At 37.3% G+C, this 23,802-nt stretch overlaps 1 protein-coding gene across 1 annotated transcript in view; it reads right to left on the bottom strand.

The window, feature by feature from the left end:
- Positions 1–23,802, bottom strand: part of CROCC2 (ciliary rootlet coiled-coil, rootletin family member 2) — a 101,166-nt gene that overhangs the window by 63,107 nt on the left and 14,257 nt on the right. The window contains 14 exon segments of the mRNA XM_032224820.1: positions 590–734; positions 1,734–1,788; positions 1,791–1,915; positions 5,215–5,414; positions 8,783–8,998; positions 11,656–11,745; positions 11,936–12,032; positions 13,153–13,213; positions 13,216–13,349; positions 13,818–13,922; positions 16,489–16,653; positions 17,412–17,413; positions 19,368–19,472; positions 21,698–21,781. Of these exon segments, the coding sequence (XP_032080711.1) occupies positions 590–734; positions 1,734–1,788; positions 1,791–1,915; positions 5,215–5,414; positions 8,783–8,998; positions 11,656–11,745; positions 11,936–12,032; positions 13,153–13,213; positions 13,216–13,349; positions 13,818–13,922; positions 16,489–16,653; positions 17,412–17,413; positions 19,368–19,472; positions 21,698–21,781 (1,584 nt within the window).

A 23,802-nucleotide genomic window follows, 5' to 3' on the forward strand; every position in this document is an offset into this window, starting at 1 on the left:
CGCCTCCTGCCATTCCTCCAACGACCAATAAGATCGCACAGGTTGGGCCTCCTCCGGGTACCGTAGACCGGACAATGCCGGCTGGCGGCTCCCCGAGGAGGGCCTTCTCTGTAGCTGCACCGGCCTTGTGGAACGAGCTACCCGCTGAGATCCGGACCCTTACCATTCTCCCGGCCTTCCGTAAAGCGACCAAGACCTGGCTGTTCCGGCAGGCCTGGGGCTGTTGATTAACATCCAGCCTCACTTGATTGAATGGATGATGCATTAATTTTAATAATTGTATTTTTTAAATTTTAAAATGTTTTTACTTTTGCTGTGAGCCGCCCAGAGTCCCAAGGGAGTGGGCGGCAGCATACAAGTTATTAAAGTTGAAAGTTGAAAGTTTATGTCTATGGAAGCAAAAACTGGCAAAATTAAAGAAGTACTTAACACTTCTTAAAGGTTTTACATAGAATATTCTCCATAAAATATTTCTTAGAAAAGCAAGTGTGAAATTCTAAAGTGAATGCGAAGACATCTCCCCAGTCAGGGCAAGAGATGGGAATAGAGCCCATTGGCATGCGAAAACACATCAATAAGTAATCCTTACTTTGGAAAGTGCTTTGCTCAAGCCTTCCTTTGCACTCTCCAGTACATCTTTTTCCAGCATGGCCTGGTTCAAAGATTCCTTCACATTCACTAGCTCTTTCTTCAGGACTGACATTTTTTCCTCAAGTTGCTCCAGAGACCTTTGCCTATGGATAGAGAAAAGTCTAATTAGACTTTGCAGTTTAACTAACCATAGCAGATTATGCTGAACACATTGTTGATACTTCCTGAATGTGTGGGGGGTACCATGTTTGTACTCTGAATCTGAGTTGGAGAATATGTTTATTGACTTGCATGGTAGTTTCTGGATTAGAGATCCTAACTTGCATAAAACAGGATGAAAATGGCTGCGAGGAGACTGGACTTTGGCATATTGGCCAAAAGATGCCAAAATATTGTACTGTCCTTACATTTAGCAAGGAATACCGATGTAGTCACAAGATTGCAATAATGAGAATGGAAAGATCTGTTAGAACAGTGTTTCTCAACCTTGGCTACTTGAAGATGTCTGGACTTCAACTCCCAGAATTCCCCAGCCAGCATTCCAGAGTTGAAGTCCAGACATCTTCAAGTTGCCAAGGTTGAGAAATACTGTGTTAGAACACCCACTCCAGCATTCTATTTTAAATCCCAGGCAACCATGACTCTGGAAAGGATTCCGATCAGACACAAGGACAAATCGAAATTCTTATTGTTTTTCTCCAGTAACAACTATTAAAGTTGTACCATCTCTGATTGTGGAATAACAATTAACTGTAGTCATATCTAAACTTATTGTTGACTGTGTTTTCCATAAATATCTACATTTTAAGTAATCTAAAATGATTGTCTTCATATATTGCAGCAACCAATTCCACAATTGTTGCATAATAAGTGCTTTCTTTGCCTACTGTATCTCCAATTTTTCTAACTTTACTTATTTTTAAAAAAATCCAAATTAAGTACCCCTGAAATGTAGCAATTTGATGGGACTTTAAAGAGTCTGGGGCTTCCATTGAGTGAAAAGGATCTGTTCTTCACAGATTATTTTTCCACCCACATAATGGAATGTCTCAGCTGTCTTTTAGTAACTGCTGCCCACCAATATCCTCTAGGCCTATTCTCTTTCAATGCACAGTCCTAGAGACATAACTGCAGCATCTCACCCCCTTTCCAATTCCTTCCTTGTCCTATCCCTTTCCTTATTCGCATCTTCTTTTGCTCTTCAAGGAGTTTTCGCTGTTTCTGTAGCTCTCCATTCATCGATTTCAGGCGCTCTATCTCCCGATCGGAAGTATCAAGTTGTTGAGTCTGGCTTTCGACTGCTATCTCCAAGGCCTCCTTCTCTCTGAGAAATGAGAAAAAAATATGAACAATTTTGGGCCAAGATCATTCAGGCATGGGCAAGCTTGTCAGGGTGGAACTATCATTGTATACAGTGGTGAGTTTCAATTTATTTTACTACCTGTTCGCTTGTGCATGCGCAGAAGTGTCTGGCCAGGTGGCAGAACCTCCACCACCGCCACTACCAGTTCGCCCAATCTAGGACAAACCGGCAGAAACCCACCTCTGATTGTATACCTCTAAAGACCAGTTGCTTCTTTGCAAAATAGGGCTTGGATGAATAATTTATTTTCTATCAGAAAATGTAGAAGGAACAGATTCACCACCCCCCTCATCAAAATCCTTCCTTTCCAACTACCTACCCCTATGCTTTTTGTCCAGTTATAAATGCCATACATTTGAAATATTTGTTGGAAGAAAAGTGTGGGACAAACTGGAAGGGGAAATCACTGGGTGATGAGAAGATTCTGAAAGTTTTTACTGTCTTCACTAGAAATCAAGTCTTGTCGTCCCACTTTTCAAAGAAGCATTGCTTGGCTTTCACTACCTGCTTTAAAGAGAGAGGCTGTGTTATCTCTGTTCAATTTCTAGTGTTTATAATGCTACAGGAAGTGGGAAGGAAGGAGCAAAACGGGCTCAGAGGCATCCCAGTTATAGATGAAACCAGCACAGCTGATTTTCACAATATTCCCTAACCAAGGGAAATGTTGAGGATCACTCTTCTATCATGACAGTAGGAGAATGGAAATGCATTTTTTCTGCAAACACTCTTGTACATATTTATTACTCAAAAGCTGTTATATTTATCTCTTCTGTTTTTGAACTGCTGTTTCTAATAACTCTTTAGAACTTTTTTTGAAGTTCAAAGCATATCAAAAGCAGGCAAGTTTTCAGATGAGAATTCAAACTATTTTTCACCATCATATGACTGAAATGGAAAGAATTAAAGACCATTTATTTAAACTTCAATTAAAAGCAGAATTATGACACATTGCAATCTAAATTCAAATAGATTGTAACAGGAGAGTACACTACATGTTAAGGGAAGGTAGATCTTTAAAAAAAATCTGCTTTGCTTGTCTATTTTGACTGGATAGTTTTTGTAAGGATTTTTGTAAAACTCTACAAAAATATTAATTTCACTGGCTGGGAGTGAACAAGAATTACATTTACTTTTTAAACTATAGTATCTGAGCCAGAGATCTCTTCTGGCTTTGCTTAAGTTAAAAAACAACAACACCCTATAGCATCACCTGGCTAATTGCAGATAGGGATCTCTATGCTATCACTGCTAACTGCAACTATCATGTGACACCACCTTATCATATAGCGATTCCAGGAAGTGCTGGGGAAGGGAAGACATTTTTCTGCAAAGATCTTAGCATCACTCTAAGGCAGGGGTGTCAAACTGGCAGCCCGTGGGCCAGATGTGTCACGTGCAGGCCACATCCGCCCCAGCTCCACAAACGGGAAAATGTCGTGAAACATCACATGATGACAGCGTGATGTGGTGAGTTTGACACCCATGCTCTAAGGCCTCCATGAATTTTGTAAGTTAATGATGTAACGTGGGAGAAATAAATTCTTCCACCATCTTGTGTATGTAAAACTAGCTGGATACCCGTGCTTCGCTACAAAACTATGCGATCGGGCTTGATAAATTTACATGTAAAGCCTGCAGGCTGGATGAGTCACGCACTGGTCACGCCCATCCCCGGTCTAGCGAGGGTGGGGGGCGAGTAGAATGTCTAACTCCTTAGCATCCGCACATGTTAATATAATACATATAAAGAATACTGATGATCTGATGATCATTTTGAAAAATTCTCTCTTAGCAAGCACCTAGAAGCTAAGAGGAACATACGTGCCAAATTTCAAGTTTGTAGGATTTACTGTTCTGGAGATTTCGTGATGAGTAAGTGGTAGTTGGCTTTTATATAGATAGATAGATAGATATTGCTCACGGGGAACAATTTAAGCCATTAATATTAACCTTTAAAAGTTCTAGGTGTGCTTTTACCATTATTATCCTATCTTAACAGTAGAGAGCTGCAGTAAAGGCCTTTTTAAAGATGTATCCTACTGATACCCACAAGAGGGTATTTTGCATTGCTGTCTGGCTATAAAATGCATTTGCAGGGAAGTTGCATCTGTCCACTATGCCTGCATTTAGAGGATCTGTAAATATCTTCTTTATATGTTACTGGATACCTTTCCTTGCCAAATGACTTTCTATGAACTAATTAATTGTATATGTATACTTTTATAAACATCAAATCTAAATACCACTATAATATTGCTGAGGTTGTGTGCAGAGATATTAGATAACCTTTGGCAACAACAAATGCTGATGTATGTTTTTCCCAAAGCCAGCATTTAATCATCACTTTAATCATCACTGTTCACATCTTTGGCTGATGATCACAATAGAAAGCAGTGTTAAAGAGTAAAATGATATCATCAGAACAGAAGAATCTTCCATGTAAATATCATGGAAAAAATCGATAGTACACTTTTCTTTATCCTCCCAAGAGTAAGTACCCAACTCAATCATTAAAATTATGCCCCAGACAGACATAAGGGGCTGCTTTATACTGGGTCAAAAAACAACTCTATCTAACTCAGAACCAGGCAGTATTTTTGTGACCAGGAGCTGCAGCATTTTAACAACCTACAGTATGTTTTCAGGAAGAAGAGGCTACAGGGACATAAAATCGATGTGAAGCTGTCATCAGGAGGGAAATACCAATATTTTGACCTTTCCCCCCACAACTGGAGGTTTTTTTTACTTTAAAAAAATATCATACCTTTTACTTTGCAAAAAGAGAATATATATACCAGCATGCAACCCACCAAATAGAGCTATGCTTGGTAGCTTATCACAGATTTTGGCAAAGAAATCGGAGTTGAAAGTTGAAATCGGACTTGAAATCAGAGTTGCAAAAAAGCATTCTGGTGGAGCAGCATATGCCTCATTTTGATTTAGTACAATATTGTTTATATTTAATGATTGGCAACAACTCTCCAGCAGAGAGTTTTCCAATCCTGTTTGGAAATGCTAATTTGGAATTTTCTGTGCGCAAATAGATACTCTGTTACTGTGCCAAAATCTTTCCCCAGAAGTTATGGGAATCTGCATAACAAGAAGAGTTTTTGTAAGTGACAAATCATTTTAAAAGTTCTATGATGCATCTTCTGAGGCCACAACTGGTGCAACTGCCAGAAGAACTGAGTCAAAGCCATGCCCCTTGAGATCATTACAGTAATAGGCCAAGCCTCTGTCCCCCCCTCCCCAACCTTCACCTTTCTAGAACTTCCACTGAGGATTTCCAATGCTGTGCTTTCTGCCTGCAGTCCTCCAGGGCCCTTGTCAGCTCTTCACATTCCTGCTTCTGTTCCTGCAGCTGTTGATCAGCTGCCTTCATTTCCTGCTGGCAGTCGGCAAGCTGCTTCTTGACAGATCCCAGGATATCTCTGCAGGATTCCAACTGCACATGCAATTCCTGTTCATAGAGATCAAACAGGAAGTTCTTTCCACTCAAATGCCACAAAGCAAACACAAGGGGAGAGAAAACCTCTCCACATTAAACAGATAAACCAAGTGCTCCAATCAATATGTTCATCCATCCTAATGAGCCAAATCTTTAAAGCAATGGATCTGGGTTTTCCTAAAAGAAACGTTGAAAACGAATATTGAAACTTAAGCCTCAAAATCAGTCCCTTGGCCTTTCTGATGAGCTATATCTTCTCTCACTAACAATGTGCTAGATGATAATGGCTGTCGAAAGAATTATAACAGCTATTTTTTTGCCATGTAAATAAAGGGATGGGAGAGGAATAGCTTTTATCCTCTTTCTTTCTTTAGGATCAATTGTATGTAGGAGTAAGGGTCAGGAGTAATAAGAATATTAATTCCTTGGTAAAATCTAGACTTTGGAGATGCACTTCCTCTCTTAGGAACTTTGCATTCCACTGAAACAGAGAGAAGCAAGTGAGTGAAAATACATATTAATAAAGAGATGACAAGTTCTATAAAATAGCATTTATCTTGAATGGAATGGATAATCTTTTGGGAAATTATAATTTCAAAGGAGGATGCTGAGGATGTAATAATGATAGAAAATGGGCTGGAATCTTCCTGCTTGTTTATACTTTGGGTATGTTCCCTCCCACAAATTGTGGAAAACTATTGTACGAAACACACACCCCCCTCAGATTGAAATACTCTTTGTTCTTAATATTAAAAAGAGGCAGGATAGAATATTTCCCCAAAGAAGAAATGGGGAAATAAGTTCTTAAAGGCAGAAAGCAGCCCCAGTCTTTCTGCCATAGGCAAACAGCCTCAAGCAGAAGAGACTGGTCTTTTGAAATGGAGATTTGGTATCCATAAGAATGGGCCTATCTGTTCAGGAACAGCTGGAGCTGATGGGATTAAGGATTTATATTCCCTAACCCAAATTCTAAGCATAGAACATGACCTTCAGGACATAATAGGATTAAACCCATCAACATTGAAATAGTAAAAGATGCAAGGCTCACTACATTACACAACCCCTGGAGCATCTCAATCACCAAACTTCAGAACCCTATAAAAATCCATCCATTCACTCAGCCATTTTGTCAGCCACTTCAGAAATATGCTGCTGTCACTGGTGTTTCTGGAAAATCAAATAAACAGAGAACTTATTTCCTTGTAGCCAGTTTCCATGTTATGTCCAGCATTTTTTCCCCCTGGATTGGAACCAGACTGGATTTTTCTCCCTACACTATTCTTCTGATTTTTGGTAATTGTTGAAGTCTAGCTCCATGCTCAAAAGTGCCTCAAAAGCAGTTGGTGGCTGTATGCTGCCTTATTGGAGTCATAGGTTGTTTCCTGATCTATAGCTTTCTCCCAGATATACAGAGCAATGAAATGAAAAACAGACATTATTCAAGTAGCTTTCAATATACGTGAAACATATAAGACAACAAATGGATGAGTGAGAGGTTTTCCAGAGTGTCTATGTGAATGGGAGTTGGGAATAAGTCTAAGGAGGAAAATTGAGAGTTTGCAAAAATGCTAAGGTAATTTATTATTCATAAATTTCCTTTCCCATCTAGTTGCTGATGGGTTCAATATGTAGTTTTATCCTTTTGGGTTTTCTTTTTATTAATGTTTACCACAAATCTCTTTGGTAGGCTACATTATGCTTAGAGCAATACCCAGGCTAAATTACCCAGAAACTTTACAGCCAAAATCTGAATTGTGATCTTCCAAATCTTAATCTAACACTCTTACTTCTATATCACAATGGAAAATGTCTGAAATGGACGTGACAGTTCAAACAGAAAGGGAAAGGCTTTGTGTGTAATTAAGCCAATGTGGATAGTTTAAAGGTAGGAAACTTCCTATGTGTGGGAAGTGGGAAAAGATTTCACAGATATGGTAAAGACTGCTGAGTTTCCTCTATCCCTAAGGTGTTCTGCCTAGTCCATTTGGACTTCTTTTCGGTTTCACCTGCCTAGAAGAAGAGCAGCTGGGGAGAACAGCTGTAAGTGCAGAAAGAGTTCAGCAATGATCTCTGGTCACTGTTTTACTACCTGAAATTATCTCCTGCAGCTGTTTACTACAGTCCACTGATATAAATCTGCAGCTGTAGATCTAATATATCTTTCCAGCATTTACAAAATCCACCTGGGATGGCCAGCATTCATGCGTGGATAGCAATAGCCACTAAAATGTGAAAATTGAAGTACAAACATCATGCTCCTTACTTTTTGGACAGAAAATAAACCAAACCAACTCAAAATATATTAAAATAAAGACCACTGCACACTAATAGAATATTTCTAATATCTGTTCAATTTACAAATAAGCTAGGGCAAAGTAAATGTTTCCCCAATTCTCTAGACAAAAGAGGAAAGAATACTGAAAACTTTTCTGTTGTGAGGGTCTGTGTGATACTTAGACATTGTTCAATATATTTGTTTTTAATTTTACTATAAAAGGAGATAAGTTTTTGCTGTAAGTGATAATGTCTGTTTCCAAAGAATATTTTAGCTTCATTCATAAAGGTCAACCACTTGGCTATGTATAACAAAGCCACCACTTAGAATGATGGCCTAGGGGCTTTTATAGGAAAAAAGAAGAAATATGGACAACAGAATTATAAACATCTTCCCTTAAACTTTTGTTACAACTTCAAGATATCATCTCCAACTTCTCAATTTTATAAAAACAAAACTAAATCCTTGGACAATATTTTAGTCCAAATACTATATACTATAAATCAATGTATATTGGAATTAATAAATGTTTCTGAATTCCTCACGTGAATAGTCTTTCTACCATTGCACTTACATCTTACTCTATATCCAGCACTGCAGATCGATTCCAAATTGTCTTAACTGCCTTTGCAGTAAATGTTACAAGGAATTGTATTTCAAAGTTGGGGGGAAACCACAACTGACTCATTCTCCATAAAAGTCACAACTCATCAATAAATATATTTAATATTTTGAAATATATATGAAAAAATATGTATAAATGTGATCATATCTGGACCTATATCCCAAGGAGTTGTAACTCACAGGGTACAAGGGCTGGACTGTCTGCCTCCCTTATCTGGAATAACACTGCCTTAGAGGTCAGATGGGCCCACTTTTCCTGGCTTTTTGAAATGAATGAAAACTTGGACATTTGAGAATTGATATGGAGGAGTGTTGATTACTGGCTTATTTCTCAGTGCATGAAGTAATAGTATATTGTACTATTTTGTTAAATTATGTTTTAATCTTATTATTGCATTTAGGTATGCTAGTTGCTCAGACCTGAATGACATGCAAGTAGATAAAAGCTTAACAAATAAAAAAAAGCACTAGTGTATCCAACCTGTTCACGCTGTTGTGACTTTTGGATAAGGGCTTGCACTGCTTGTATTGCTGCATTCTGGCAGGATGGAGAATGTATCCGGGACTGAGTTGTCCATTGGTGTTGAGGTGAGCTAAAGCCCAGGGGATAAGTCTGCCATACAGTGTCTTCTTCTGGTAAAGCTTTGGCATTATCTTTGGAAATAAGTCCTATGTTCTTTGATTCAGCAAGAGCCAACTAAAAGGAAAGTTGAAAAGAAGTAAATCCTAATCAAATGAATGTTATTGAAAAGATTCTGGTGCATGGGTACTGCCTAGAATGTCAGAGTTGGGATTCCAGTGACTCTTAAGTTAAATTCAGATGGCATTGTGAAGTACAACAAACATATTTAAAAGGCAGGCCCTAATTTATGATTTTATTTAACAATCAGAAATAAGGGTAGCACATCTTAGGTCACAGTGTATTGGGATGACAATTCCATTACTTTTCCAGTAATTTTGAACTATTGTTCTCTATGGTATAGCTTTATACAGCTGCAGTAAAATTATAACATATAGTACAAAACCTTCCCATGATGAAACTATATTGAAGTAGGTGGTCATTTGTTTTCAAATATTTGCCTCCTGACTGACATTTATTCAACATGTTGAGATCTCAGAGCAGTACTTCAGACCCCCCTGCTTTGCATTCAAGAGGACAGATGTTTGGATCCTTAATTTAGCTCAGCCCCAGAGTATTTTATTATGGTTAGCAAAGGAATATTGCTTGAGGTCGGAAGCCCATCTGCAATGTGAGTTTGGGTCTGCTCATTGGATATTTAATAATGTTTCAAGGGCATTCTCTAAAGGGAGAAGTAGCCTCTGTTCATTCAATAAACAACTTGTGTGAGACAAGGGAGTTATGTGACCTGTACAATCTGCGGCCATGGAAATTTGAGATTTAAAAATACTACAGGGCGGGGCATAACCTTTTCCTAGGGGGTCACAGCAAGATCAACAGCAGTTTACAACTTCCGCGACACCTCATTTTAAAGCCATAAAAAACTGAATTGAATGAGCTATTAAATGTTAAATTTGCTTTAAGAATGGCTGGAAATTCGATTCGGAAGAACAAAGGATCATTGACAGAATAAAATGCATTGCCTTTCGAGAGGCTCGCGATGCTGGAGCGACGTTTATCAATCGAAAATGGATTGCAAACAAATTGAAACGTCATCCGGATTGGGTTACTGATAATTGGAACAAAACAGCCCAAGAATGTTTCACAAAATTTGGAGAAGGGCGTCCTCTGCAACTGTCCCAAGAAAGCAAAGCCATCATTGCAACTGGCAGTCGCAAACAACGAAAAGGAAACCGAAAAGTGGCCCAAGAAATCCTTCAAATTCGTGGAAAACGAGTTGATCAAAGGACAATCGGCCGATATCGAGAACGAGAAGGTTTGAAGCCATTCCACGTCATTTGCAAACCATTGAAAACTCAAACACACGTTCAAGATCGGCTTTGGTTGTGCGATTGGTTGTCTGAATGGACCGAGGAAGATTTTCTTCATTTGGCGCCATCTGACGAATTCTTCGTTTATGCCATTCGAAAACCGAATTTCCAGAACGATCGAATTTGGGCTAAAGACATCGACGACATCGCCAAACATGAACGATATCGACAAATCATTCGCAATCCGACTTGCATCGGGATTTTCGTCATTTTCACAGCCAAGAAACTGCATTGGGTTTTGAAGGATAAAGGGGAATCCTGGGATGGCAGTTATTTCCGTGAGAAAATTTTATTGGAGAATGTCATTCCATTTCTCAGTGATCCAGACAATGTCTTGGTGGTTGGTGAGGCTGTCTTTCTTCATGACAAAGCTCCTTGCATGCGTGCAAATGCGACTCAGCAATTGTTAAAGGAAAACAATGTTGAATTTTGGGGCAATGACGTCTGGCCGGGAAATTCGCCAGATCTCAATCCGGCAGAGAACATTGGGGCCATAATTAAGGATGAAGTGGAAGCTCTGATGATTCAGGAGCAAGGTCAAATCGATATTCGGTTGAAACTTTGAGAATGAATTTGGAAACTGTGTTGAAAAATCTGGAAAATCGAACGGAACTGTTTGAAGATTTGTTGTGTTCTTATCCACCTCGTTTGAATGCTGTTCGAAGGGCTAATGGTGGTCATACTGACTATTAAATCGTGTCAATAAACTCAGTTTTTGATGGGCTTTCGAATGGTGTATGAATTATTTGTGTTGTTATTACAAGTGTTGCTGTGACCCCCTAGGAAAAGGTTATGCCCCGCCCTGTATTGTTACTAAATATACATAGGTGTCTACTTGATATCAAATGGGAATTTAACACATCATTTCCTTAAGCTTGTTTAAAGTCAGTCAAATAACATCCATATCCCCTATATAGTGGTGAAAAAAAAGTTGGGTTTCTTACAATTTAAGGGGAACAGCTTTGGGTATCCAGTAGGACCTTCCTTATATGAAAAGAAATGTTCAGGTAGAAAATTCAGATCGATCTTTTTTTTCTCATAAAAATAATTGCTGTCAATTTGTTGGTTTAAGATTTAGGAACCAGAAAGTAAGCTTGTGTCAAAAAACCAGATGGCTTTTAAGAACCAGCCCAAATAACTCAATTCTATTACACAAGGGCATAATCTGTGAAAATGTTATACCAGGCTCCAAATGCTTATCCTCTACAGCAGAATACTATTCTTTCATAGCTCTCATTCATTTCAGTGAGTCCCATGCGACAGAATTTTCTAATGAATGGTATCTTATTTACATTTTTTAAAATGTAGTTTGTTACATTTTACATAAAATATGTACCATGCATCAAGGTAAATGGTAGACCTTTTTTATCTACAAAATACATTATGATTTAATATTTCACACACCTTTGTGATGCTTTTTAAAGTATGTTGCAAAGATTCGGTTTCCTCTTTCAGATCCTTCATTTCTTCTAGATCTCCAATTTTACTGGCTTCCTAGTGTTCAAAGACAAGCAGTTGCTCAGAAATGGACATGGGGGGAAACAGAAAAACATGAATAGGCAAATCAATCTAGTATTGTGGCTCACTGTGGTATTATGCCCTTTTTGAGAATGCTTGTGATGGTAAACATATGGGGTTTTGTTTGACAGAATGACAGAAAGTAGGGTTGGGGGGAGGGTTGTACCAATTTCTGAATGTCCACTTTTAAGGCAGAGATTGTCTTGTCTTTCTTTGTGTTCTGTTCCTTAAGCTTATCACTCAAAGTGGTCAATTCAGTAATCCTGTAAAATAAGAAACCAGACACAGAAGATGTATTAGTCAGGAGGATTAATCAGTAACTCATAAAGGATGTGTTATTTATATCTTTGAGATCGTTATAAAGAAACAAAAGTTCCAATTCACATCATCTTAAAAAGGCTGGAGAAAAGAGCTGAAAGCAATTAGATCACAATATGCTGTTTAATCCAAGACCACAGAATGATAAGAAAAAAGCAAATCCAGCAAGAAACTTTGTATTGTTGACATGAATGCTCAAGAGGAGCAAGGTCTGGAACCAGAGCTTGGAGGCAATGAAAATAGCCTATATCCTCCATAGGCCTGGTTGCCTCTGGAGTGCAAACTAAAAAAGTCAGTCGTTCAAGCAGCATTCCAACATTTACTTTTTACTTTCTGCCTGATATATTACATGTATTAACAAGAGCATAGGAGATTTCAAGGCTCTTGTTGATAATGCACATTCAATGTCTTAGTGCATGTGTGTATGTGCGTGTGTCTGGTTTCCTGTGTCCTCAAGGTCAGGGTACATAAGTATGCTCATTTGTACCACTGGCTCTTCTGATCTCATTGCGCCTTCTGTCTCAACTAGATACCTAAAGTTGGACATTTATTATCATGTAAACTTTCATACAACTATACTAAATCAGATGTATATAATATAGTCCTGAAAAGGGAGTTTTGCAGGTACACACAATTGTACTTTGATGTAGAAGTAAAATGCATATGATTGTTATGATAAAAAATGTTTTCAGTAATATGTCTGTTATTTTTTAAGAAGTCATTACAATCTTTGTTGGAGTTGTTAACAAAGTCAAGAAATCAGGATGTGACTTTCAAAGTGCCAGCCTCTAATATATTTATTTGCAGTTGCCTTGAGTCCCATAAAAATTCAACAGGGATAAGAAGAGAATCCTGGAGGGCTAATTTATTGTCTGGGAAGTAGATGTTTTATGACTAACTATACTCACTAAGACAGTCATTTTATAGGATAATGTGTTCTCAAAATTCCAGCTGTGTCCCCAGACCCAAAAGGTTTCCTATCCCAGAATAGCCCTTTTAAATCTTCTTGTCCTTTAATAATCTGAAGAAATCTAGAAATCAAAGACACAGTAGTATTCTTCTCACTTGGAGTTTAGAACAGCCTTTTCTCCATCCCAAGAACTCTGTAGCTGAATCATCTCCCGGACTTTTCCCGAAGCTGCTTCTCTAGCAAACAGGTAGAGCTATTTTCAGAAAGGCGCAAGTTGGAATCCAAATTGAGACAGGCAGTTTGGAGGCGGCGGGAAGCTCTTGCCATGTCCGTTCCTGCTTCAGCAAGTCCTCTGGGAATATGAGAATAATATCTTTGTTCACTCAGAATTCTATACATCATTACCTAACATTTCCAGGTGGCACAGGAACAGTATGTCGGTGAATGTCAATAATTTGAATGGCAGATTTATTGTTTTATTTTCTGCAAAACTGGCAGGATACAATGTACTGAGTAACCTGGTCCTTCTCTATTTAAATTAGAAATATATTATAAGAACATTTTCCAGGTATATCAATTATATTACGCAAATGAGGGATACTGAAGCATTCAGAGCTATGTGGTGTCAACTTTCTCGACATGAGCATAACTTATTAAAGATAATCTGACCTAAGGACAACCGTTTCCTAATATGAGGATAACCATCAGGTCACAAAGTATTATTTGAGATTTATTATTTTTTGAAGGTTTCAAATAACTTTCCTAACTTTTACACACACACACACACACAGACACACACTTTGACCACATCCACACTCACCTCTCCAGCGTTGTGCGAAGCTCTGCAAAGTTCCCACGGAGTGTGGCTGCTTGACGCCATAGCAGGAGAATCCCACTGTGTTCATTGCTGAGATAGGAATCATAGCTCTGAAAGAATAATGGAAAAAAAACATGACTGGCACACAGTAGATTCCATCACTTTTAACATTTTATTGATGGAGAATAGCTAAAGGGGTCACCCATACTATTAATGATTACTGGTTTAAAGCAAACTTCTACAATACTACAGAATTCTTTGTGAGTCTTATGAACTATTGGAAATGTAATACAAGCAAATTACTGATTACTGATTATTTATCAACATTTTCCTGAAAGCCCTGGAAAGGGAAACATGGCAAAGTACAGGTGGTCTCAACTTATGATTACAATTGAGCCCAACATTTATGTTGCTAAATAAGGAATTTGTTAAGTGAGTTTTGCCCCATTTTTACAACTTTTGTTGCCGCATTTGTTAAATGAATTACTGCAGTTGTCATGTTAGTAACATGGATGTTAAGTGAACCTGGTTTCCCAATTAACTTTGCTTGTCAGAAGATTGCAAAATGTGATCACATGACCTCAGGACACTGCAACTGTCATAAATATGAACCAATTGTCTAGTATCCGAAATGTAAATCACGTAACCATGGAGGTGCTGCAATGGTCATAAGTGTGAAAAACAGCCATAACTCACTATTTTTGGTGCCATTGTAAATTTGAATGATCACAAATGAACATTATAAATCAAGGGCTACCTATATTATGAACTTCAGAAAATAGCAGGATCAAAAATGCATTACTTGGTTTCTTGTCATTAATTATTTTAATATCTTGGAAGAGTATAAGTGAAAAAGATATAAGTAATGAAGAAAAATATAAGAAAAAAATACATTATTTATAAGTGCTAAGTAACATTTTGTTTCTAATAAACTGCAGATAGTCCTTGACTTACAACTTCAATTGAGCCCAAAATTTAACTTTTGTTAAACGAGACATTTGTTGTGAGCTTTGCCCCATTTTACGACCTTTCATGTCATAGTTAAGTTGTTAAATTAGTAACAAAGTTGTTGATTTAATCTGGCTGGCTTCTCCATTGACTTTGCTTGTCTTGACCTGGGACGCTGCAAATGGCTTAAATTATTTCAAATGATGTCAAAAATTAACATGGAATCAAAATGATGAAGATTGTTGTTCAGAAAAAAGGAACTCAGATTTGGGTAGAATATAGTAAAAACCCCAAATCCTATCAACCTAGTTAGTGCCGGAAAGAGAAATATTATTCTCCAAAAATGTACACATGGCAAAATTCATATTGTGATCTGATACTTCTAAGATTTATGAACCAATGCCAAATAATCAGAGAGCCAAAAAATATTATTCTAATAATACAACTCTTATATAAACAATAACAGATATGTTGGGCCAACAAAAAAAGTGGTAATAAAAGCTAAGCATTTTACTACATAGCTTCTTTATAGTAGACAAAGTACTTGTAGGCAACATACTGCAAAAAATAGGAAAGTATCTTTCATTGAAGAAATAACAATTGCCCACAACTTTTCTTTGCCTGTCTAATTTGGCAAACTATAAATAATAGTTTCTTTGAAATCAGAGGAATAGTCATCTTCTCCATTTATATGGATTCTCTATCTTTGCCTTCTTATTTTCAGAATATATGCTTTTGTTGCATAAATCTATGAAAACTATGGGTCCAGCATTAGACTAAACAGTTGAACAAAATTGTATACATATAAAAACAATTCCATAGTAAAGTTATGGATTTGGAATAACCTATTAAAATTCATGAACTTGTTGATTTCACCAAATTCACAAATACTACAATATTTCCAATAAATTTGTGAGTTCATTTGACCATTCTGAGAGATGAGTCAGTTATTTGTTGGACTAAAGCCTATTCTATATTTTTCTAAACAAAAGTTCTATATTCAGTGAGTTTAACTAAATATAAAATGGATTTGTGTTACATGCTAAATTGAAACTATAACTATTCCAAAATTTCACTGAAAAAAGAGAGAAATACATGAAAAGGGAAACAACAAAATAATAGTGAGGACAAAATTAGGTATGATTACAATTATGCTATTAATAGTCATGCAATTCATGTTAAAGCTGAAACAATGTGGAGGAACAATTCTTAATCCAGATTAGAATTAGATTGGGAAAAACATGTTTGTAATCCTCTGTTTAAACCCTTCCAAATAACTCCCACCTCCAAATCTTTGCACATAGTGCAGAAGGCTTCAATTAGCATGGTGAGATTACTGGAGACGAGAGTATACAGGCTGCAGCATTTCTCAAAGCAATGGAACTGGATAAATATTATAGTTAATATTATATTCTTCTATAATTGAAAACTGTCTCCTGGGTGTAGTGGTATCAGAAAGGCTGAGTTTAATTAACTCCATATGCCTCTTACCTTCCCCCCCCCCCAACAGCAATAGTAAGATAAAGAAAGTGGAGAGTGAATCCTGGGACTAAATGAATTTATAAACAGTTGACCGAGCTTGAATATTAAATTGATTAAAATCACCAAATAAATAAATGCACAAAGAAAAATATAAACAAATTACCGTGGTACATTATAATAATGTAACATGGAACAAATAGATAGTGTAGTAAGTCATTCCCTCCCACCCAAAATCAAGTAATACTTCCTGCCTTTGTACCAAAGAAATACCTTCTGTTCTAGTTCACTTCTCAGCCTGTGCATATCAGTAGCATTCCTCTCTAGCTCCCCAACTAGTCTCTGTTTCGAGCATTTCACCTCTTCTAGCTGTTCCTGAAGTAAAGTGTTCATCTGGGAAAGGGTAGCACTCCTACAGGAAAACAAAACGAAAGGCACAATAGTACTATAGGTAATCCTCAAAGTACAACCACAATTGAGCCCAGAATTTATGTTGCTAATTGAAATATTTGTTAAGTGAATGTTGTCCCATTTTACGAGGTTTCTTGCCACAGTTAACTGAATCACTGCAATTGTTAAGTTAGTAACACAGTTGTTAAGTGAATCATTGACTTTGCTTATCAGAAGATCACAAAAGATGCTCACATGATCCCAGGACACTGCAATTGTCATAAATGTGAACTAGTTGCCAAGCATCTGAATTTTGATCATATTACCATGGGGATGCTGTGTGAAAAATGGTCATAAGTTACTTTTTTCAGTGCATTGATTATTGTAAGTCGATCAAACTCAGCTCAAACTTTGATCAAACTCATTTTTGCTAATCCTTATGAAGAAATCCTAAATCCTCACTCTCTTCTGAAGGCTTTGTAGATTTTTCTGTTCCAAATGTTTCATAGCAGTTGCTGAATTCCAACAGTATAGGATGTATGCTTCTTGCTTCTGACTGAAACCCTGGGCTTGCTTCTTTCCTAGACTGCCTTCCATAAAGAAAATTGTTTTCTTTTTCAAGCCTGCTGTAGATCCACCACTGTTTGTGTGATAATTTTTTTACTTCTTTCAGGAGAAATAAAATTGAATTCTTAAAGTAGGATATTTTACAACTTTCCTTGACTCATTTCTATGCAATATCTCTAATGTTGAACATAATATACTAATACATGTGATGACCTCTGTTAAGTTAAATGTAGTGTGTCCATTTACTGCTCTAATCTTTGACAATTTCCTCAAACCCACTAGAAGCCTGCACACATTGCAAGTGGGAATACAAACATCCCAGAATTGCTGTGAGTCATGAACAGTAATTCAGCTGCTTAAGCAAGAAGAGTTCTTATAGCACAATCCTTGCAACCAGCAACAACTCAGAGGTTGACAGGTTCATCTTTCACAGCAGATCACACAATCCCTCACAATTACTGCAGGCTTGTAAACATTCGAGATATATAACTACCATAAACAAATGCTGAAAATGCATAAATAATTACATCTAATGCTTTTCTTGTTATTAATTTTGCTTCAAAGAGAGATGGATGGTAAACAAATGAAATAAATAAATGCCTTTTCCTCTCTTTTGTTCAGCTCCCTTGCCAACTTTCTCCTGTAGAATTTCCTATTTGTTTACACAATAATGTGCTTAGAACACGTGTTTAAGGCTAATTGTGGCAATCCTATATCAGCTTCAGTCTTTTAGTCATTGCTACCTAGAAGATCTGTCTGCCTGCACAGTTCCTTCGACACTAATGCTTTTATTTCTCTTTATTTATTGATTAGCCCTACCTTGGGCCATATCAAAGTGCAAAGTTCCAGATACAAATTATTACTAAAATTTGATAAAAGCTATTTAAAATGGAATTGGATAAAATACAATTTAAAATCAAATTGGAATAAAATACAGTCTAAAATGAAATTGGAATACAATAATTTAAGATATAGATAAAATATGTTAAAATTATATTTTGGTATCACCACTGCTTTATATTTAGTGGGTATTACCAGATGATCATGTGTATGATAATTTTTTATTTTAACAATTTTATCTATTGTTCCACTGGTGAAATTACTTCTGAACTTTATGAGATTTTTTTTTAAAAAATCCTGGACACTTAACAATTCAATTATATAGCAAATAGCAAGATTCTCACTCTGGGGTAATTTCAGTTTCTCTAGTGGGTTGTTCTAAGACAGACAAATCCCTCTGTCATGTTCATATAATCCCATTATATTCTCATTAGTTGCCTAGGTTGACACTGCCGACAACCACTTTATTTTTTTACATGGGCTTCTGTTATTTCTTCTTTCCCTTTTGCAGTAGTATCAATGCTCTCTGGGTCTCATTTCTGTTTATATATTGTCCTGTGTATTATTCCATATTTGGTAACTCCCTAGAGTGGAAGTTTATGTTTTATTTCTCAGGTCAGTATTTGACTGAAAAATATGAAGGGGAGTATTCTAAAGCCAAATGGCATCTCAATTTTAGAAGCTTCTTTATTTTCTTGCAAGTATCAAAGTCCTTGAATTATAAAGCATCATTCTAAGCATGGTAATTTAGTGCTGATAGGAAACTGCTCTCACTTTTTGGATGGATAATTACCAGGGGTCCTCCAAATGCTTTCTGAACCTGCATCCCCTTGCCCTTATTTCTTAGTCCCAGCTAGTTTGTTGCAAAAACCAGTCAATGGGCATGTTTTTGCAAAATTGATTTTGCTTAAGATGATAGAAAATCCACAGACACCCAACATAATATCTTGGATCCTAAAATTCCTGGAATGGAATTTCTGATCAAGGTATGCTCTGTATTGTTTAGAAGAGGAAGAGGTAAAGCTGTTAACTGAGAAAGAACCTTCCTAATTATGATGTGCAGTCCCATTCAGGAGAGCTATGGAAAGCTGAGGATTACATGTGATCAGCAGTAAGAAGGCTTAAAGTACAAGAAATGGAACCTAGATCTCTCAGGTCTAAATCAGAGGTTAAAGCCTTGCTCGTTTTTGCAATAATATGTCACAGAAAGGATTTTGCTAACATCCCATAAAATTTCAGCAGCCAGTTTCAGTTTAAAGCAACTAATTATCCTTTCCTGAGTTGGGATCTTCCAAACTAATAATGTGATTCCTGAAAAACACCAGTTACCTCTGCTGCTTTTTCTAGGTGGATGAGAGTGTTCTCCAACTCTGTATTATGGTCATGTCCAATGCGTCGTAAACGTAATTCTGTTGAGTCTAATCTTGACTGCAGCTAGAAAGAAGAAAAGAAAAGACTGCACTATAATAGTAATTAAGGTACATAAAGATTCATTAGCAGATTTAGGATATGCATGCAATTGCAGGTATCATATACCATACAATTTGCTTACTTAAAATCCTGAAACTTTTCTTTACAGATAGGAACTTCTAGATTTGAGAGGAAAGGTATGTTATAAAATGCCATCAAATGGCAAATTCTAGAAATGATGTGTGTTCTAAGTTGAATTTGAAGAAGTCAAAGCCTTCAATTTGCATAACTCTGTATGTTACCCCACTGATACGATTCTCCAATGACTACCATAGTTAGAAATTCCACAAAGAGGCAGATTTCTGAAAAAAAAACTTTCTCACTTCCATAACACTCGCTTTTACTTCTCTTTTGTTTTCCTCTTTCAGTATGTTTTGATCTTGTTTTCGTCTTTTTTGGGGGGGCACTTTTAAGATTTTTTCCTTTAATCTGTTCAACTCCCCATTGATGCTTGGGCAATTTTAACATCCAGATTAGACAGTTTTATTTGATGCATTTGCTCCCAATATCAAACAATTTAGATATTTCTTTCCCTCAAATTTTATTTTTATAGAAAAAATTCTATGGCCATTCTAAAACCATCCCCTGCAACTATAATATAATATAACTCAGAAAAAAAGCCTCAATCAGGTATATATTTTCCAGGTCACCAAAGAAGCCTTAACAGAGGTTAAAACATCCTTGCTTATTAATTCCATATGCTTCTTTGTTCAGATTCTGTAAAGTTTTGCAGTGTTTCAGAAACACTGTAACTTATTTAGCTGAATTTAAAAAAAAAAACTGTCTACAACCTGGATGACTTCCAGATACATGGACAATATATCATAGCAAATGCTAAAAATTCTAGAACTTGAAATCCAAGATAGATAGAACACCCAGGTTGGGAAGCTATTAAACACCACCCGAGATAGTGCCTCTAGGATGAACAATAAGGACTTAGAGTACTAAGATTAATTTGGCTGTTATTTTCAGGTACCTGCTATATATCATATAGAGTTGCTAGGATAACTGTCTGCAGAGAGCTACAAATACAGGTTTGGACTTCACAAGGTTTTTATTTATTAATTAACTGCTGCATTAACATCCAAGCCTATAAATGTAGAAAGCTGAATACTTGAGAGTTCTGTATAATCTCTGCCTGTCAGCTGGCTGCTACAATGCCATTTTCTACAGATATTAATGTTTTTTTGGCAAAATGTCAGCAGCTTAGAAACCTTCACAAGTATTCCAATGGCTAACAACACGGGGTCACAGGGCAAACTTCCCTACACTTTGTCTTTTAAAAGAATATGATTTTAGCCTATAATTTGTGCTGAACTTTTAAAGTTTTAATGGTTTATTTTATATACTTCGTATTGTAACTGTATGAAAGCCAACCAGAGAACTTCTATGGGGTACCACCTACACGCATAAAAATTTATTTTTTCTTCCTTAACTAGTTTAGCCTTAAATTATCATTGCTGCTGGCTGAGTAAAAGATTTGCCTCATAATAAAGAACTCGGCTAGCTTTCTTTAATCAAAACTATACATTACTGGAAGAAACGACTGGACATTCATGAAACCTGTGGGAATCTTGAAATGATATGAATTGTATAACAAATATGTGTATCAGATATGATTTTTGGCTGGGTAGGCTATTGTCCAAACATTCACTCCACTGAATTGAATATGGCATTTAGAACAGGGTTACACAATATTAAGAGTCTAAGTGCCCTATGCCAGTGGTCCAGGGGTGGGTTCCGGCAGCCACTATTCCCGGTTCGCTCATGGATATGCAGCTCGTGCATGCACAGTACTATAAAAATGCTTCTGCGCATGTACAGAAGCCAAAAACAAGATCGCGGCACGGGAGAACTGGTTCGGGATGTGGCAGGCCTGGGCCATTGTCAGTTCCAGCAACCCAGGCGCCAAACCACTAACGGTTTGGCCGAACCAGTACAAACCGGAAGGAACCCACCACTGCAGTGGTCCCTAACCTTTGTGGCTCTGAGAATCAGCAGTAGTGGCAGCGGTGATAGGGTAGGAGAGGGAATGGTTTCATATATATACTCGCTGCTTGTGCAAATGGAGCTTTGTCCGCTTGCCCACCGATGTGCTGCCCAGTTCCCAATGGGCTGCGGACCAGGGATTGGGGCCCCTGCCATATGCTTTATCATTAATGGGGGAAAAACCCTCACAAAATACAGACCATCTGTTTCTGACGCTCACACTCAGAGGTTTTCTCCAGTAATTCCTGTTCCAGTTCTCCACATCTTTTCTTATATTGCAATACCTATACCAGGATGGAGAAAAGAGATGTAGGTAATCGGGATATTCAAGAAAAAAAGAAAGAACAAAGAAAAGAGGAGCTCAGGGAAGATGATTTAACTAAAATAAAAGAAGTAGAAGTTTGATCCAGGAGGTCAGGGTTGTGCATCTTGCGATTCCAAGTCAACCAGACCTTTCCAAAAATTATAATTTTTAAAAGATACTATGAAATACATAGGGAATAAATATATTTTAATTGCAATTTGCAATTAATTTTACATTTAAACACAATCAAATCCAGGGTATATTTTTCCCCTTCTGGCTCCACCATACATGGACAGCAGCAAGACTTGAAATCAGATCTGTTAGCCCAGCCCTAATTTCTCAAGCAGTTTAAAAGACAATATATTCATTTATATGAAAACTTCCCTGGATTGGTACTAAGTCATTTATTTGAGGTATTGTAGGTCTTTGTGGGGAGTGGGGAAGATGGGGAAGACAAATATATAAAATGTAGATTGTGATAAGAACCAGGTCGAATTAAAAGTAAGAAGAAAAGCAGAAATCTGACAAAACTAAAGTGGGGGAAGACAAGGAATATGCTATGGGAAGGAAGCCTTTAAAAATGTCAAAAAGAAAAACACTTTTGGCTGTGTAGTACAGATTTTAAAAAGTAAAGATTTAGGAGGGGGGGAAATCCACAAGTGTGGATATTAAGCAGAAGATGCAATAGGGAAGAGCTTTAACTTTCAGCAATATGACCCTAGAAACTAGTCTTTTTCAAAGATCTTTCCTCACTCTATATCGTACGGGGTACAGATTTTGAACAAACATCTTGTGCATACAGGAATTGATTGAACACAACTGAAGAAAATTAGCTTGGGAAGGCTGTTTCTTCGTTCCTCTACAAAATTTTGCAGAGATGAAAGGAAGGCTTTCATAAGATCCAAACATCTAGTTAGCATTCAGACAGACTAAATACTCTGCTAAGGCATAATGTGGGGTGGGGTTTTTGGTTTGGATTTCTTTTAGCATGTTGTGTAAATTCCTATGGAAACTACTTCCAAATAACCCCAAACTGATCTTTTGGTTTAATGGACTGGTACTATAACTGACCAATGCTGGTACCTGGTTTCTTTAATTCTTATCTGAAAGCCTACAAAGAGCTTTTAGATAGAAAATATGTTTCCCCCTCATAATAGCTGTTGTACATCTTAAAAACCACCCATATGACAATTGAAAGCTACTATTTGCACACATCTATCTAGATTCCATTAGATAGGCAAATTATTTATTTAAATCATCTTTCCTCAACTTGGTGTCCATAAAACACATTACATTTCCATTATCATAATTTCTGAAATAGCATAGTTCATGGGTTTTCAATCTTTTTTTCACCACAGACCCCCTTTAAATATCTTTTGTGGCCACAGAGGATGATTAAAATCATAACATTTCTTCAAGTCTTTACGGAACCCCTGTGATGACATTGCGCCCCCTCAGGAGTCAGTGGACCACAGATTGAGAACCACTGGAATAGTTTACAGGTTAAAGAGTACTTCAAATTCTGAAGGGGACTTTCAGGAGCAAGGAATCAGGACAATGTGTTAAGTTTCAGTTAAGATTTAGATTTAGATTTTATTCAGTTTGTATGCTGCCCTATTCCTGAGAGACTCAGGGCGGCTAACAATCAGAAAGGGGAAGGGGGGGTACAAAATAAAAATAAAAAGACGAACAGTTTAAAAACACACAACAGCCGTAACCTCGGGGGCTGAAAGATTTAACTGCCCCAGGCCTGCCGGAACAGCCAGGTCTTAGTAGCTTTGCGGAAAGCCGGAAGGGTGGTAAGGGTCCGGATCTCAACAGGGAGATTGTTCCAGAGGGCCGGAGCAACTACAGAGAAGGCCCTCCCCCGAGGAGTTGCCAGTCAACACTGCCGGCAGATGGAATTCGGAGGCCTAATCTGTGGGATCTAATAGGTCTTTGGGAGGTAATCGGCAGGAGGCGGTCTCTCAAGTACCCAGGTCCGATACCATGAAGGGCTTT

This window comes from Thamnophis elegans, chromosome 10 (assembly GCF_009769535.1).
Source record: "Thamnophis elegans isolate rThaEle1 chromosome 10, rThaEle1.pri, whole genome shotgun sequence".
In the NCBI taxonomy this organism is placed as follows: Eukaryota; Metazoa; Chordata; class Lepidosauria; order Squamata; family Colubridae; genus Thamnophis; species Thamnophis elegans.